Source organism: Peromyscus maniculatus, chromosome 23 (genome assembly GCF_049852395.1).
Source record: "Peromyscus maniculatus bairdii isolate BWxNUB_F1_BW_parent chromosome 23, HU_Pman_BW_mat_3.1, whole genome shotgun sequence".
Classification (NCBI taxonomy): Eukaryota; Metazoa; Chordata; class Mammalia; order Rodentia; family Cricetidae; genus Peromyscus; species Peromyscus maniculatus.
Window position 1 is genome coordinate 4839144 of NC_134874.1, and position 14926 is coordinate 4854069.

A 14926-nucleotide genomic window follows, 5' to 3' on the forward strand; every position below is an offset into this window, starting at 1 on the left:
CTAAATTGAACTCCTCTTGGCTGTAGAGGATTTATACTTACAAATGGAGCTTGCCTAGGTCTGTTGGGCAGCGCTGTGCAGAGAGACAGAACCGGAAATGTAAAAGCTGTCTAGCAGATCAGAAAGCAAACCATCATGGCCAGGCAGTTAACAAGGCGGTGTAGGCTGTCCCGAGGAAGATACTGGAAATGGCTAGAAGTCAGTGGGGGTGGGGGATGGGTGGTAGGTGGAAAGCTTGGCCTGGACCCTCAGGGTGAGGAGCAGTGTGGCAGCTGCGGGGCCTTGGCTCCGGCAGAGCCAAGTCTGTGGCAGGAGGGTCGCTGCTGGGACCTGCTGTCACTTGTGCTGGCCCTTGAAAGCTGAATGCTTTCTCTGCCTCTGGGGTCAGAGCTTCTGGTCCTGTCTGTCTGTCTGTCCCCCATCCAGCCCTTCCACCCCATCAGCAGCTGCTGCCTGTCCCATGATGGATTTACCCTGAGTCTTCTGTCTCCTGACAGCCAGAGACCGAAACCCCTTTCCCAACATTCTGAAAACTAACGAAACACAAGTGACGCTTGTCTGAGGCAGAGGTGTTAAGCTCCGGAAAGCAGGAAGAAGAAAAATACACCTCCCTCCCACAAACACCGAGGAAAACAGCCTCCCAGCTGAGCTGAAATTTGAACCAGGTGCCCCAGCTCTTGTCCTGGGTTCTTTGGAAACTGTGGTACCCCGTGACTGGGTGACATGGGTGGGGCCTTTTCAGGAATTGGGGTGTCAGACACCCCTGGCTCCACAGCAGAGGTTGAAAGCTGGAGACTGGACCACGCATGTGGCTCCCTGAGGCTCACAAGCCCCCCCCCCCCGTTCACGTTGCCAGCCTAGCACTGGTGCTGCCACGAGGCAGTGTCTTCATCCTAGTCCCAAACGCTTCTCCCCCGCCACCATTCAACCCTCACCTGCCACGTGGCTTCTCCCTGCCACCATTCAACCCTCACCTGCCATGTGGCTTCTCCCCTGCCACCACCTGCCATGTGGATTCTCCCCTGCCACCATTCAACCCTCACCCGCCACGTGACTTCTCCCCTGCCACCACCTGCCATGTGGATTCTCCCCTGCCACCATTCAACCCTCACCTGCCACGTGACTTCTCCCCCACCACCATTTAACCCTCACCTGCCACGTGGATTGTCCCCCATCACCATTCAACCCTCACCTGCCACGTGACTTCTCCCCCGCCACCATTCAACCCTCACCTGCCACGTGGATTGTCCCCCGCCACCATTCAACCCTCACCTGCCACGTGACTTCTCCCCCGCCACCATTCAACCCTCACCTGCCACGTGGCTTCTCCCCACCACCATTCAGCCCTCACCTGCCATGTGGCTTCTCCCCTGCCACCACTCGTCTCTCTGTCTTAGGACACGTTAGGACCATTCCACCTAGCCTGCCTCCTCTCAGCTCTGTATAAATCCCGGGGTCCCCTGGCCGAGGCCCACTCATCCCAGGACCTTCTCTGTCATCCTGACCGCTAGGAATCCCGCTCCAGCCCCGTCCACGCTTCTTCCTTGGGTGTAAAGCAGCGGGGCCTGTGGTCGAGTGGGCTAATGTGATGTCGGTGACGTGCTAAGCCAACAGAGAACACACAGACACCCCCCAGCTCTTGTTACCACTTCTCACTGCCTGGCTTTTCCTATACTGTGGGTTCAGGGACTTGGGGTGCTCTCCCACTTTACGTGGCTTTAACTTGACAGACAGTGTTGCCTCTGCAGAGAACCCCTCACACCCGGGGTCACCTGGTTCTTTTGGGATCCTCTAAAATGTACAACCTCCCTTCAGAAATACCGGGCCAGGGCGTTTCTTCCAGGCCTGTACCCTCACGACACCCACAGTTCTTATCAACTCCTGGCTTCTCGCAACCTTTGCTGGGATGTAACGAGGAGGACCCCACACTTCCCACCTTGGGATGTGGTACATAGAAGAGAGTGTTTCAGAAGGTCGGAACTGGGGAGGGGATCTGCAAGTCTCCTTAGCTGGGACCCGGTCCATCAGCACCAGCCCATGCTTCTGGCTGGAAGAGCCCCCTGCCCCCCAGTGTGAGCCCCACTCATCTCCTTGGCTCTGGGAGAGGATCAGCTGTGACCTGACAGCGGTCATGATCACTCCTCTGTCACTGCACTGGTGTGTGTGTATGTGTGTATGTGTGTGTGTGTGTGTGTGTGTGTGTGTACGTGTGTGTACTATGTGAGTGTGTGTGTGTGTGCGTGCACACATGTGCGTGCGTGCGTGCACACACGCGCCTTTGTACCTTCACAGTGAGCCCTCAGCCCTATACCTTCAAGTCTGTTCCTGGGCTGAGTTTAGACTTCTTGTCCGTCTGGAGCAGACCTCCTGAGGGTAGGGCCTGGCTGGCTTCACACACACTAGGCGCTTTTAGTGGCCACCCCCACTGCCATCAAGGTGTGTGCTGCGGCAGCCGGAGACCTCCCAAGGTCTCGGCTCTTGGTGTTCGTCCCTCAGGATCACCCCTGTCCTCTTTGCTCACTGTTTGCTACTTCGCTGTTGAGTTGGTTTCAGTTGCTCTCACTTGAGGTAGCTCACTCGACCTGGTGCATGCCTGTACATCTGATGGAAAGGAATGTTTAGGAATTTGTAGCGTGTGTGTGTGTGTGTGTGTGTGTGTGTGTGTGTGTGTGTGTGTGTGTGTGTGTGTTTGCGTGCGCGCGCATGCACCTGGGGCTGGGGCTGTGCACATGTGTGCAGGCCAGAGGACAACTTTGGGGAGTCTGTTCTTGCCTTCCACCTTGTCCGAAGCAGGGTTACCCTTGTTTTTGCTGCACACCTCAGGCTTGCCGGGGTCCAGGAGCTTCCAAGATGTTCCTCGAGCCTCCATCTTCCTTCCCACTATAAGAGCACTGGGATTAACCAGGCGGTGGTGGTGCACGCCTTTAATCCCAGCGCTCAGGAGGCAGAAGCAGGTGGATCTCTGTGAGTTCGAGGCCAGCCTGGTCTACAGAGCGAGATCCAGGACAACCAGGGCTATACAGAGAAACTTTGTCTCAACCGCCCCCTGCCCCCCAAAAAACGAGTCCTGGGGTTACAGATAATTGCCACCACAAGCAGAGCCCATCAGCACCACGGGCTGGTTTTTTTTTTTTTTTTTTTCCTGTGAGTTTCCAGGGTCAAATTCAGGTTGTCAGGCGTGGTGACTGCCTCTGCCCTCTGAGTCATTTTGCCAGTCTGTGAAAAGGAGTTTGATGAAGAAATTGAGGTTCAAATTAAGTCCAGACGTGAAGCTACGACTTAGTTCAGGGTCAGAGAACTCAAGCACCTGGCCTCATAGCTCAGGACACAGTACCGTCACCTTATGAGATTGATGGGTGGCCTTCCTCTTGGTGCCCCCAGACTGAGTTGGATGACCCCATCATGGTGACCCCGTTTCCCTGCCTTATCCTTCTGAGCTTCCTACCTCTTCCGACCCCTGACAGCTCAGCCTTAGCACAGGACCCGGCACACAGTAGGGGCTTCGTATGTTGTTCCCAGAAGTTGGCATGCTCGGAGAAAGGCAGACACAGATGGTTCCCACGGCTACTGGCATGGCATCGTTGCCCTCCCAGGGTGGGCCCCGCCCCTTTCCTGGGACCTTGCTCTGGGAGCTGGCCGTGGTGCTGACGGGCTCAGGCCTGCAGCCCCTGCCCTGCCTCAGGGCGAGACACTTGCTAAGATCCACATCTTACCCATTCTCCCCTCTGGAGATGTTTTCCTGGGGACCTATTGTGTGCAGGCCCTGGTGACCCATGCAGAAAGGTTTGGAATCTACATTAGGAGCCCACCTGTCAACACTGTGTCGTGTATCTCAGGCACCCTGGACATCTTCAAAGCCCCAGTGGAATCTGGGCTTCAAGTGAAGGTCAAGAAGCATCATAAAGAACATTGGCTGGGTGGCGGCGGCCCACGCCTTTAATCTCAGCACTCGGGAGGCAGAGGCAGGCGGATCTCTGTGAGTTCGAGGCCAGCCTGGTCTACAGAGCGAGTTCCAGGATTTTGAAAAACAAAACAAACAAACAAAGAGTATTCTACCAGAAGGAAGGGCCGACAAGGACCAGCAAGTGCAGAACTGGGACCAGAGCGCGTAGGGGAGAGGCTTGTGACGGGAGAAGCCGTCTTAGCATTCCTGTGGCCGTAGTAAGATGCTGTGACCCAAAGCACTGTGGGGAGGAAAGGGTTTATTTCATCTTACAACTCTCAGGTCACACTCCACTGCTGAGGGAAGTCAGTGCAGACTGACTGAAGCAGAGCCCAGGCAGGGATGTTCCTTCCTCGCTCACTCGCTCCTCAGGGTTTGCTCAGCTTTGTTTTACGCCCCGGGACCACCTGCCCAGGGGTGGCCCCACCCACCGTGGGCCAGGCCCTTCCACCTCCATCCGTAACTAAGAAAATGCACGGCCAACTTTGCCTACAGGCCAAATGTCTTGTGGAGACATTTGCTTAGCTGAGATCCTCTCTTCCCAAGCGACTCCAGCTTGTGTCCAGTTGACATAAAACCAGCCAGCACAGAAGCCCGCCACCCAAGCGCTCTGCCGACCTCCAGACTCCGAGATCGCCACTTTGGTTTTGGTTTTTCCCTTTGGCCCAGAACTGCCGGCGTCGATGGCTCTGGTGCCTTTCCCAGACACGAAGCTAGAAACGGCAGGGAAAGCTCTGAATGGAGAGGTGTTGGGCCAGGCAAGAGCAGGTGGAGCTGGGCATCTCGGGCGCCTCTGGCCTGTGGGGTGGGGATAGTAATCCTGGCAGGCGATGAGGCTCCTGTTGAAGGGGTAGTGCTCCCCACCCCCACCCTTAAGAGTGAAAATCCCCTTCTTGTGCCTGCCCAGCCGGCAGCGGGAAATAATCATTTTTTATAGGTCCCCTTATCCGTACCCAACCCTGGGCCTGTTTAATCAGCGGTACCCGCCCCGTGACTTGAAGATTCCCCGGCTAGAGAGATCGGGAGAAGGGTTAAGGAAAATTACCCTGGCCTCCTCCATGCTAATGTAATCTCTAACCAGATCTGCCCAGCCGCAGCTCAAATTGCTTTTTAGATTAACATTTAATTATTAACAGGGTCCCCTGGAAGGCCTTGGGCTCTGGGAACCCGGGGGGGGGGGGGGCAGCAGGAAGGTGGGGTGGGCTTCTGCTCGGGCTGCCTCGAAGAGAGACTGATGGGAAGAGAGACCCAGAGTAAGACAGGGAGGGCCGGCCCAGGGAGTCAGGCAGGGAGGCACAGCGAGAGGAGAGGGAGGCGGAGAGGGGTCCCTGTGGGGTTCTGTGCAGCCTGGGGGCTCTGGGCACCTCTCTGCAATGGGCTGGTTGGTGTTTTCTGAGGTGGTGACTCACAGAGGGAGGTGGGTAGTGTTCTCCCAGAGCCGCACAGCCAGGCTTTGACCCCAGGGCCACCAACTTGGTGCATCATCTTCTTCCTGGGTCTGGGCTTCTCAACACTGCAGGGCTCCCCCTCCTGTGTCCGGAGGCAGCTGTGTGGTCAGGACAATGTGAGGAGAAGGGAGATATCTCTGACAGCCAGGGGTGGAGCAGACCCTGTGTGAACCCCCGGGGCTCCCCAGATTCTTCATGCTGGGTTCTGGCTCCTTCAGGGATAGGAACTGCACCTTTCCTCGGGTCTTACATATAGCCGGTGCTATGGATTTTTCTGACAAATCAAAGGGTGACGTGCTCCCACGTCCAGACTGGCTGATTCCCATGAAGTTCCAGCCAGGGAAAGAGACTCGGGGGTACTGTACACCCTGAGTCACTCCGGACCCCAGGGCCTAGCCCTTGCCTGGCCGCCACCACCATAGCTCCCTGTGGCTGCCTTTCTCCTCTGAACGCCTCACCCTGTCAGGCCTCGTGTGACCTTCCTCTGCAGGCCTCAGCCTGGATTTGGCCCTGAGCGGAGCTGCAGAGATCTGCTTAGGCAGTTCTAGATAAAGGCAGCGATGGAGGCTGGAAGCCAGCCGCACAGGCTGTGGCCTTCGTGGGGTCACAACCTTCCCCGGAGGCCAAGCGTTTCTCCACATCCAGCCTTTCTCCAGGGACAGGCTGCCCACAAGGGCATCTTTCCCCTGCCGAGGGAGAGGAAGAGGAAGGCTGGGACAATCTCTTTTCAACTTACACTGGATTTAGCCAGGGAGAGCGGCTCTGAGTGGGTGGTCTCCCGGGGCCTTTGTGACAGGTTACGCTTACGTATGTGGCATAGGGGTGCCCCCCCAAAAGGTGTCCCCAAGTGTTACTGCCCGAGGGAGTGAGTGGGGGAGGGCAGGGTCCCACCTGCTGCATGGCACACGCTGGGTTCTGTTGAATGGTTATGGAATGTGTGGGTTGCTCTCCAGGGAGCCTCTGTCCTCTTCCCCTGCCTCTCTTCTCTCCCCAGCCCCTCTCAGGGTAGAATCCAAGGGGCTAGTGGGCACGGAGGGGAATCAGGACCTTGCAGCTGTTCCTTGGTGGTGGCGTGGCTGAAGCCAGGGGCTTCGAGGATTCCCCCGACTACGATGGATTTGCCACACAGGGGCCTGAGGTTCAGGATCTGACACCCTTGGGCTCTGCCAGTTGAAAATCTCTGTGATCTTGTACACATTGCCCGCACCCACACCCACGCCCGCACGGTGTCCATTTCCTACTGTGTAAAAGGAAGCTAAAGCCAGCCGAGGCTGCCTTGCCGGTTGGGTTGAGGGACCACGGGACGCTCTCAGATCTGGATGCGTGAGGAGGGCTTTTGCATAATCAAAAGGCCAGCAGGGACTCCTGTCCTCAGTACCCAGCACCCTGCTCGTCCCAGGCTCTCTTGGGACTCCCCCGCCACCCCCTGTAGCCAGCCAGACACAGAGGGATGGATGACACAAGGTAACAAGGCCAGCCTCCCACCCCCAAGAGGACGCTTTGAATCAAATAAAGACAGCGTGGGCTCATTGTTTGCCACTCGGGCATCAGACTTAATTCTCCTCAGCCCCGAGAGTTCCTCCTTCCCGCCCGTCACAGCTCCTTATCTGCAGCCCAGCTATGAAAGGGCAACATTGACAGCTGGGGGTGTTATCTGCTGGAGGGGACCTTTTCCTTGGGTGTCTCCCAGATAAGACGTCTTATCAGCCCCCACGTCAGGGCTGGTGCCAGAGCATTCTAATCACTGAGGCTCGAGACATTTCCCCTCCCCTCCCCCACCCCGCCCCCCTTTATTATCAAAGTCACAAAAGGCCTTGAGCTTATAAACAGTCCGGTTTGCAGACAGTGTGGCTCTCCAGATGGTCCCCGGCGGGGCCGGGCGGTGATGATTATGTGCTGGACGGTTGAGGGACCCACCATCTGCAGATGGGGTGGGGCCAGGCAAGGAGAAGGCAGGCCAAAAGTCACGGGAAAGGCATGAGTGTTTTAGGTGCCCACTCCAGGCCTAGTCCTGGCTTGCTGTGTGACCTTGTGCAGGGCCCTTGATGTCTCTGGGCTTTTTATCTCACAATAGCCAGTGAGTTTGGTGCAGCCATTCATTGGATGCCCTTATTTTTACTTTATTTTTATTTGTATGTCTGTGTGAGGGTGTGCCGTGTGTGTGTGTGTGTGTGTGTGTGTGTGTGTGTGTGTGCCGTGTGTGTGCACAGGTGCTATATCTGTGTGAGGGTGTGCCCTGTGTGTGCATGTGTGTGTGTGTCTGTGTGAGGGTGTGCATATCTGTGTGCGTGTCTGTGTAAGGGTGTGCATATATGTGTGCATGTGTGCGTGTCTGTGTGAGGGTGTGCCGTGTGTGTGTGTGTGTGTGTGTGTGTGTGTGCCGTGTATGTGCAACAGGTACCATATCTGTGTGAGGGTGTGCTGTGTATGCACAGGTGCATGTCTGTGTGAGGGTGTGCCCTGTGTGTGCATGTGTGCGTGTCTGTGTGAGGATGTGCTGTGTGTGTGTACGGGTGCATGTCTGTGTGAGGGTGTGCCGTGTGTGTGCACATGTGCCATGTCTGTGTGGGGGTGTGCCGCGTGTGCACCTCCAGGAGCTGGAGTGACATTGGGAACCAAACTCAGGTCCCCTTGAAGAACAACACACACTTAACTGCGGAGCCACCTCCCCAACATCACTTACGAAGTGATTATTCCTGGCCAGACCCTGGGGAGATGGAAACAAACGAGACGTGGCCCTCGCCCCCCGGAAACCCACGGTCTCACACAGACAGACAGACAGACATGAAGTCGGCAATCACAACTTGGTGTGATTAGGGCTGTGGCGAGGGACGCCCAGATGGCCGCCAGCCAAGCCATCCGAAATAGGCCTGAATCAACATGGCTGCGTGGCAGTGCCCCAGGCCGGGCCGCAGGTGCCGTGGTCTGGAGGTATGAGGCAGTTAGCCAGGAGGGCCTTGGAGGGCGGGGAGCCTTGAGAGACCGGGCGGCCGGGGGAGAGCTGGGCCAGGCCGAGAAAGCTGGTTGTGTTGGGAGAAGTTTAAAGGCCAACGTGTTCCGGGGTGTTCTGGGAACTTGAGGTGGGCATTTCCCTCCCCGTAAGGCGCAGCTGGCCCCTGGCTCATCTGAGACCCACCCCGCCCCAGTCCCCACAGCAGGACACAGGGTTTGGGGAGAATGGCCCGTGATCTGGGAGACGCGAGGAAGCAGAGAAGCCCCTCTCCTCCTCCAGGTGAAGCTGGTGTCCGGGGCTGTGTGTGGCTCAGTCAGCCTGGTTTCTCCAGAGGTGAAAAGCAACAGGAGCTGCCCTGAGAAGCTGAGGGGAGCCAGAACGGGACATCGTCCATGTCCTCCCAGCCTGATGGCCCCCAGGGCCCCCAGACTGCCTGGACATCCTAGAGGCCCTGGGAGGCAGGCTGCCCTCACTCAACAGCTGTAACCCATCATGTCCTTTTTAGTTTCCAGTGTACTAGGAGGGGTGGCCCACTGGGGTCCCCTCATCCTGGAGGGAGGCTGGGACCCTGGCCTCCTGCACCCGGTAAGAGAACGGGTCAGGACCCTAGAATAATATGCCTGGGTGGGGTGGTGAGGCTAGAAGATTCATGGCGTGACTTTTACAAGTCGGAGAGCATGGCCCAGCCAGTACAGGGGCTGGGGGAATCTAGGCTCCAGGCTCTGTCCTCCCTCCTCCAGAAAAACGCTGCCTGGCTTGTGGAGGACAGACAGCCCCTGGGGACCCCAGGTTCCGCCCCCTCCAGTCTGGCGTCACCTGTGAAGAGAAGGGTGTGGGCAGGTTTCGTGCATCGGGGTGGCCGGAAACAGATGCCGTGATGGAGGGGGGGTGGGGAGAAGTGGGCGGGGTCAAGGCAGGTGCTGCCGGGCCCCCTCACTTGAGTGTGTACCAGTCAAGTGACCCCATGGACTGTCAATGCATATGTTTCAGGGACCCCCACACACACACACACCACGTGATGGAGCGTGACACCGGGTATATACTGCCTGTGCACAAGTGAGCACCCGCGGTGTGGGGGAACCCGGCACCCTCGGTCCGAATGGGGTGGACGGTGGCCTCCTGGCCGGACTGTGGCATGTGGCGGTGCCCCCCCCCCCCGCAGGCCCGTTTCTGTCACCTGCTCCCATCCCGGGTCCCTGGAGAGCCTCGCTACCCTCTGCAGTCAAGGACTTCCCTCCCGCAATGAGCCCCACTTCACCCCCTCCGTAAGCCATTGCCTGATTGTAATGGCATATTTTAAAATTCCCAGAAATCAAAGCCGAGAAGTGGGTATCGCTGCTTTTATTGCCTCGCTGTGTTAAGACTGGTGACTGGGGGGGAAGAGCATCCCACCCTCCCCCACACCTATCCATCCCCCACTTCCTTTTTCTTTCTTTTCTTTTCTTTTTTTTTCTCCTCTTTTTTTTTTTTTTTATAGACAGTAATAGGAGAAAATTGGTTTTGAAACTGAATAAAAGTCCCTTTCAGAGGAAATCTTTACTCACGGGTACCCTCTGCTGAAAGTAAAATAGAGCATAATGAAAGGTGGTTACGTGATTGTCTTTCATTTACCGAGAGGCCAGGACAGACGGGAGGCTGCCACCGTCTCGGGGAATACAAGATTGGAATAATTGCGCCGTAACAAGGAGCTTGTTGTGAAATTAGTATCCTAAGAAAGTGGTGAAAAAAGGCTTTTCCTCATGAATACTTCATTATTAGAAGCAGCAGAATTCTGGGCTTCAGACACCTGTTTAGTATTAAATACCTTCCCTCTTTCCCCTCAAACTCCCCCACCACCACCCCCCGCCGCCGCCGCCCCCTTTCCAACCAGCTCAGGATGGAGGCAGCCCAGGCCGGCTGCCAGGGACAGGGATGGATGGCGGTGGGAAGGATACAAGGACCTCAGGGTGCCCAGGTTGCACCCTTCTCTGTGGCAGAGAGAGAGAGAGAGAGAAAGGGTGGACCCCACTGGGACTCACCCATCTTCCACGGGGGCCTCCAAGGCTGGCTGGTCCTGACCCCAGTGCTCAGGGCGCACCACACCCTCAGGAAGGTGGGCTTTGTGGGGAGACATGTGGGCTTCCTGTGCCCCCCTACCCCTAGTCTTTGGCGTGGGTAGATGAATAACATCATGGGCCATGAGGAGGTCCATCTGAGCTGCCCTCTAAGAGCTACTGGGGGCGACTCTGGCCCTCCCCTTCCTACTTGGAGGGAGCACAGCCAGGGTAGAGTACCCCAGGCCGCCTCCTCAGGACACCACCCTGACACTTCTTCTCCAGGGGTGCTGTGGGAACACCCCAGACAGGTGCCACATGAGTGACTGACGTGAACAGGGACACTGCACCCACTAGCCCTACCTGGCTACTCTGTGGACCTCAAAGATGACCAGATGGGTCCCTTCTGGCCATGTGGTGGAAGGCCACTTCTGATCCCGTCCTGTGCTGCCTTGGGGGCACCTATGGATGCTTCAGTTCCCCGTCTGAAGGAGATGGGATGTCTAGTCTGAACATCTGGCCCAAAGGCAGACACGGTGGCACATGCCCCCCCTCATCCCACCCCCCGGGACTATATGCTATAGGCTAGCCTGGACTACGAAGAGAGCGGTCTCAACAACAGCTGATCTGATTGATGTTCCTTGAGGTGCTCGGGAGGGAGGGCAGGAGGTCGGCTTGGAGCAGCTCTCAGTGACCAGTGCCTCGTCTCCCTCTTCACAGGGATCCTGCCGCAGCGCGCCCCCCACCCGGGGCTCCCAGCTCAGCCATGCTGGCCTGTCTGCAGAGGACTCAGAACCCACCTGGCCAGCACCTGGCCTGTCCAAGCAAGAGCCTGGAGCTGCGCAAGTGTGAGTGAGACCCCGCCGCTGCTTCCTGTGCCCTGTGCCCTCCTCTGCGCACTCAGTCCCGGGATTTGCTCTTTGCTCCTCGGGCTTCTGTAGAGCGAGCCGGTCATGGCCCAGTCTGACCCCTCTCTGGGAGGCCTGGCCTCATCCTCCAGGGAGCCCACTCACCACATGCCTCCAAGTCAGAGCTCTGGAGCTGGACCTGACTGTGCACCTGGAACCCCAGCCCTCGGGAGGGAGGCCAGTCTAGACGACACACTTCATGCCATAACGTGGGGATGGGGACATGGGTCTCCAGCAAAGGCACAACGGTAGTTTCCGCCCTGTAGCCAAGAAGCAGCTGTTTACACTGTTGCTTTTTCTTCAGCTATTTATTTATCTTGAAAGTAGCGTTCGCGTCCAACATTCCTAAGGAAGGAATGAGAGGCCGAAGCCCCCGCCCCCTCAGAGGCAGCTGGTGTCCATTTCCTGTGCGCCCCCTCAGAGGTTTTATGTGCTTTGGCAAATGCTCGCACGTCTGATATGGTCCAGCGCCTCACTTGACCTTCCATCCTCCAGGTCACCCGCCAAGGCGCTGCCTCTTTGCCTGCCCCGTTCCCCGGCAAGGATGAGCCGTAATTTCTTTGGCTAACTCTCTGTTTAAACTGTCCATGACTTGTTGATTTGATAAGCCATGGGGCAATAAATCCTGTAGTCGCCAGGTGCGAACACAGCGTGGGGCAAACGCTGGAAGAGGAAGTACCGGGGTCAGGGCATGTGACACACGTTGTCGCGCTGGTGGGTGTGGTCTGGGAGCTTCAGCGGTCCCACCTGGGACAGTGTGCATGGGTTCACTGTGTAGCTTTCATTTAAAACGACAGAAGTTCGGTGTCTCTCTGTCGTGCCATGTGTTTTCATTCTGAGCATCCTGTGAGTGAGTCTCCTGGTCGGTTTTTTGATGGGGTGGTGATTTCTGTCCATCTTTGTTGATCTGTGGGGGCCGTTGTATGGAATATAAGAACCGCATGCCTCCCTGGCTTATCTTTTGTCTAGATCCTGCCTCAGTTCATCAGAACTCCTGTGGCTTTTGGGTTTTAAGTCATACTTAGGAGACCCCTCCCCAAGCCTTCTTCCAGTTTCTTGTTTAAACGTATGACTTACATGCTTCAAAAGGCCTCTCTCTCTCTCTCTCTCTCTCTCTCTCTCTCTCTCTCTCTCTCTCTCTCCACCCCCCTCTCTCTTTATATAGTATTAAAAAGTACTTGCCTAGCACTTAGGAGGCAGATGTAGGCAGAGCTCTGTGAGTTCGAGGCCAGCTTGGTCAGCCTAGTGAGTTCTAGGCTGCCAGGGCTATGTAGAGAAATCTTGTGTCAACAAAACAAAACATTGTTTCATAACTTATCGGTTGTAAAGTATGAGGTTGAGATCTAAATGTGATCGAGAGTCTGCCCAATGCTGGTCTCTTCCCTTTCTGTTTGGCGACTCTGGGGACTGAACCAGGGCCTCACTCATGCTAAGCATGTTCTCTCACCACTGAGCTTCCCAGGTCCACCTTGTTCTCATCCATATTTATCCCCTCTCCCCGCCCCACTTTGTTTTCATTTTTTTGAGGCAAGGTCTTGTGTAGCCCAGGCTAGCCTTGAACTCATTGTGTAACCAAGGATGACTTTGGCCTCCTGATGCCTCCACCTCCCCAGTGCCGGGACACAGGTCACACACACAGCCAGCTGTTCTCATTGCTGAGGGCTGGAAACTTGGGCGAGTTTCCCTGAGCTGTGACCCACCCTGTTCAGCTCTGGGTGTCCTCACAGACTGAGGGAGGTAGCATCAGGGGTCACATCAGCCTCACACCCAGTGACAGCCGCCCCTCCCCCCACCCCTCCTCCATAGAGAAGTTCACCTCTTTCATAACTGACTCATTCACACTGTGTGTGTTCTTTTGTGATTGTTTTCCTGTAATTAGATTTATTCTTCATGTGTGAGCATATACACACGCGTCACCGGGGCACATGGAGAGGTCAGAGGACAACTTGTGGGAATCACTTATCTCCTTCCATCATGTGGGTCCCCAAAATCAAACTCCGGGCCCTCAGGCTTAGTGGCTGGCACCTTTACCTGCCGAGCCCGAGGGCTGGTCCCCCACGGTCAGCCCCAGTGCAGCATGGATAACATAACATGGATAGCTTCATGCGCCTTGGTAACCCACTCCAGATTTCCATGGTAACCTTGCTTGTTTGCCTTCTAACCTGGGGAGCCACTTTCTTGGGGTGGCATTCACAGTGGGGGCTGCGTACCTCGACAGGTGGATCCCGGAGAAATGGTGTTTTGTAGGGCTCTCTCCCTCCGAGAGCGAGGCGGGCCCGAGTGTTCAGACTTCCTCCTGTGTTCCCCGGGAACGTTCTAACAGTCGCTGCATTTAGTTCCCACACATTTGGGGGCCCGTTCGCGGCTGGAGAGGAGAGCGTTTTGATGCACTGCTGCTCCCTTAGCGGAGGCTGATCCTGTGACCGCGGCTGGCTCCCGCTGTCTTCTCGCAGCATTCTGTTGCTAAAAGGGCTTCCCAGTGCAGTCCTCTAGATTTACAGCAAGCAGCGAAAATGGTCATTTATTTAATACTTTGTCTTTTTGAGACCAGTCCCATGGAGTCCAGGCTGGCTTCAAACTTGCCACATCCGTGAGACCGCGTTCCTCGTCATACTGCCTCTCCCTGTAAGGAGGTGGGATTTCAAGTGTGCGCCGCCAGGCTGGTTTTTGTTGAGTATGTTTATTGTTTTGAGACAGCGCCTACGTAGCCCTGGCTGGCCTGGAGCCCGCCATGGAGATCAGGCTGGTCTCGAACTCGCCACTCTCCACCTGCCTCTGCCTCCCCAGTGCTGGGATTAAAGGTGTGTGGGCCACCATGCCTGGCTCCTCCGATTTTGTTTTTTGCTTTGTTGAATAGGGTTGACTGTGTGCCTGTCATCATTCCAAAGAGTACTGTGTGCGCCGATGATTGCCCTGCCAAGGAAATGCGAGCTGTGAAATGAGTATTTGATCCAGTTAAGTCCGTCTCCATTTCGTGGAAGTTTTACAATCAAGAATGGGGGTTGGAACACTTCCAGGTGGCTTTGCAGGTTATGAGCGATGATGTCCCTGGACGCCTTCATGTTGACGTGTCCTTGCTTTCTGGTTGAACCCCATGTGGTCATCGGGGAATCAATCTTTATAACATCCTTTCGGGAGTGGATCTGTTATTTAAGATTCCTACCTTAATTAGAAAGACAGTGTTTCAACCTTCTTTAAGACAGGGTCTTGGAATGGAGCCCTAACCCTGCTCCCACGCCCCACATCCGAACAGTCCGTTTCTTGTTGGCTGGTGCCATCTGTAGCCTTCCCTGTCCCTGCGCTGGGTGACAGTTCCTCGGAACTGTCTGTTGTAAAGCTTGTTCAGTTCCGGGGTAAAACTAAGCCAGCGTGCGCTGGGTGGGGCCGGTGGCCTTTTAACGCTGCTCACGGTTTCTTCTGTAGTAATTGTTTTAATCATTCTCCTGATCCTTGAATGGGTCTGTTAAATAGTTTTTAACATCATTTGATCCAGGTTTATCGATGAGGTGACATAGGGATGAGCATCATAGTGTAGTGTAATTGGATCACCCCGACGCCGGCTCTTCTGTTTTTATGTGTGCAGCTCTGTGCACCACTCTAAGGGCCAGAGGACCACCGCAGGGTCCCCGCCCTTGTCTGAG

At 56.0% G+C, this 14926-nt stretch overlaps 1 protein-coding gene across 2 annotated transcripts in view; it reads left to right on the forward strand.

Moving 5' to 3' along the window:
* Fam222a (family with sequence similarity 222 member A) overlaps positions 1-14926 on the forward strand; it is a 48179-nt gene that overhangs the window by 17237 nt on the left and 16016 nt on the right. For both annotated transcript variants that reach the window (XM_006993939.4, XM_042267872.2), the window contains exon 2: positions 11098-11225. In XM_006993939.4, the coding sequence (XP_006994001.1) occupies positions 11144-11225 (82 nt within the window). In that variant the 5' untranslated portion in view covers positions 11098-11143. The remainder of the gene's footprint in view (positions 1-11097; positions 11226-14926) is intronic.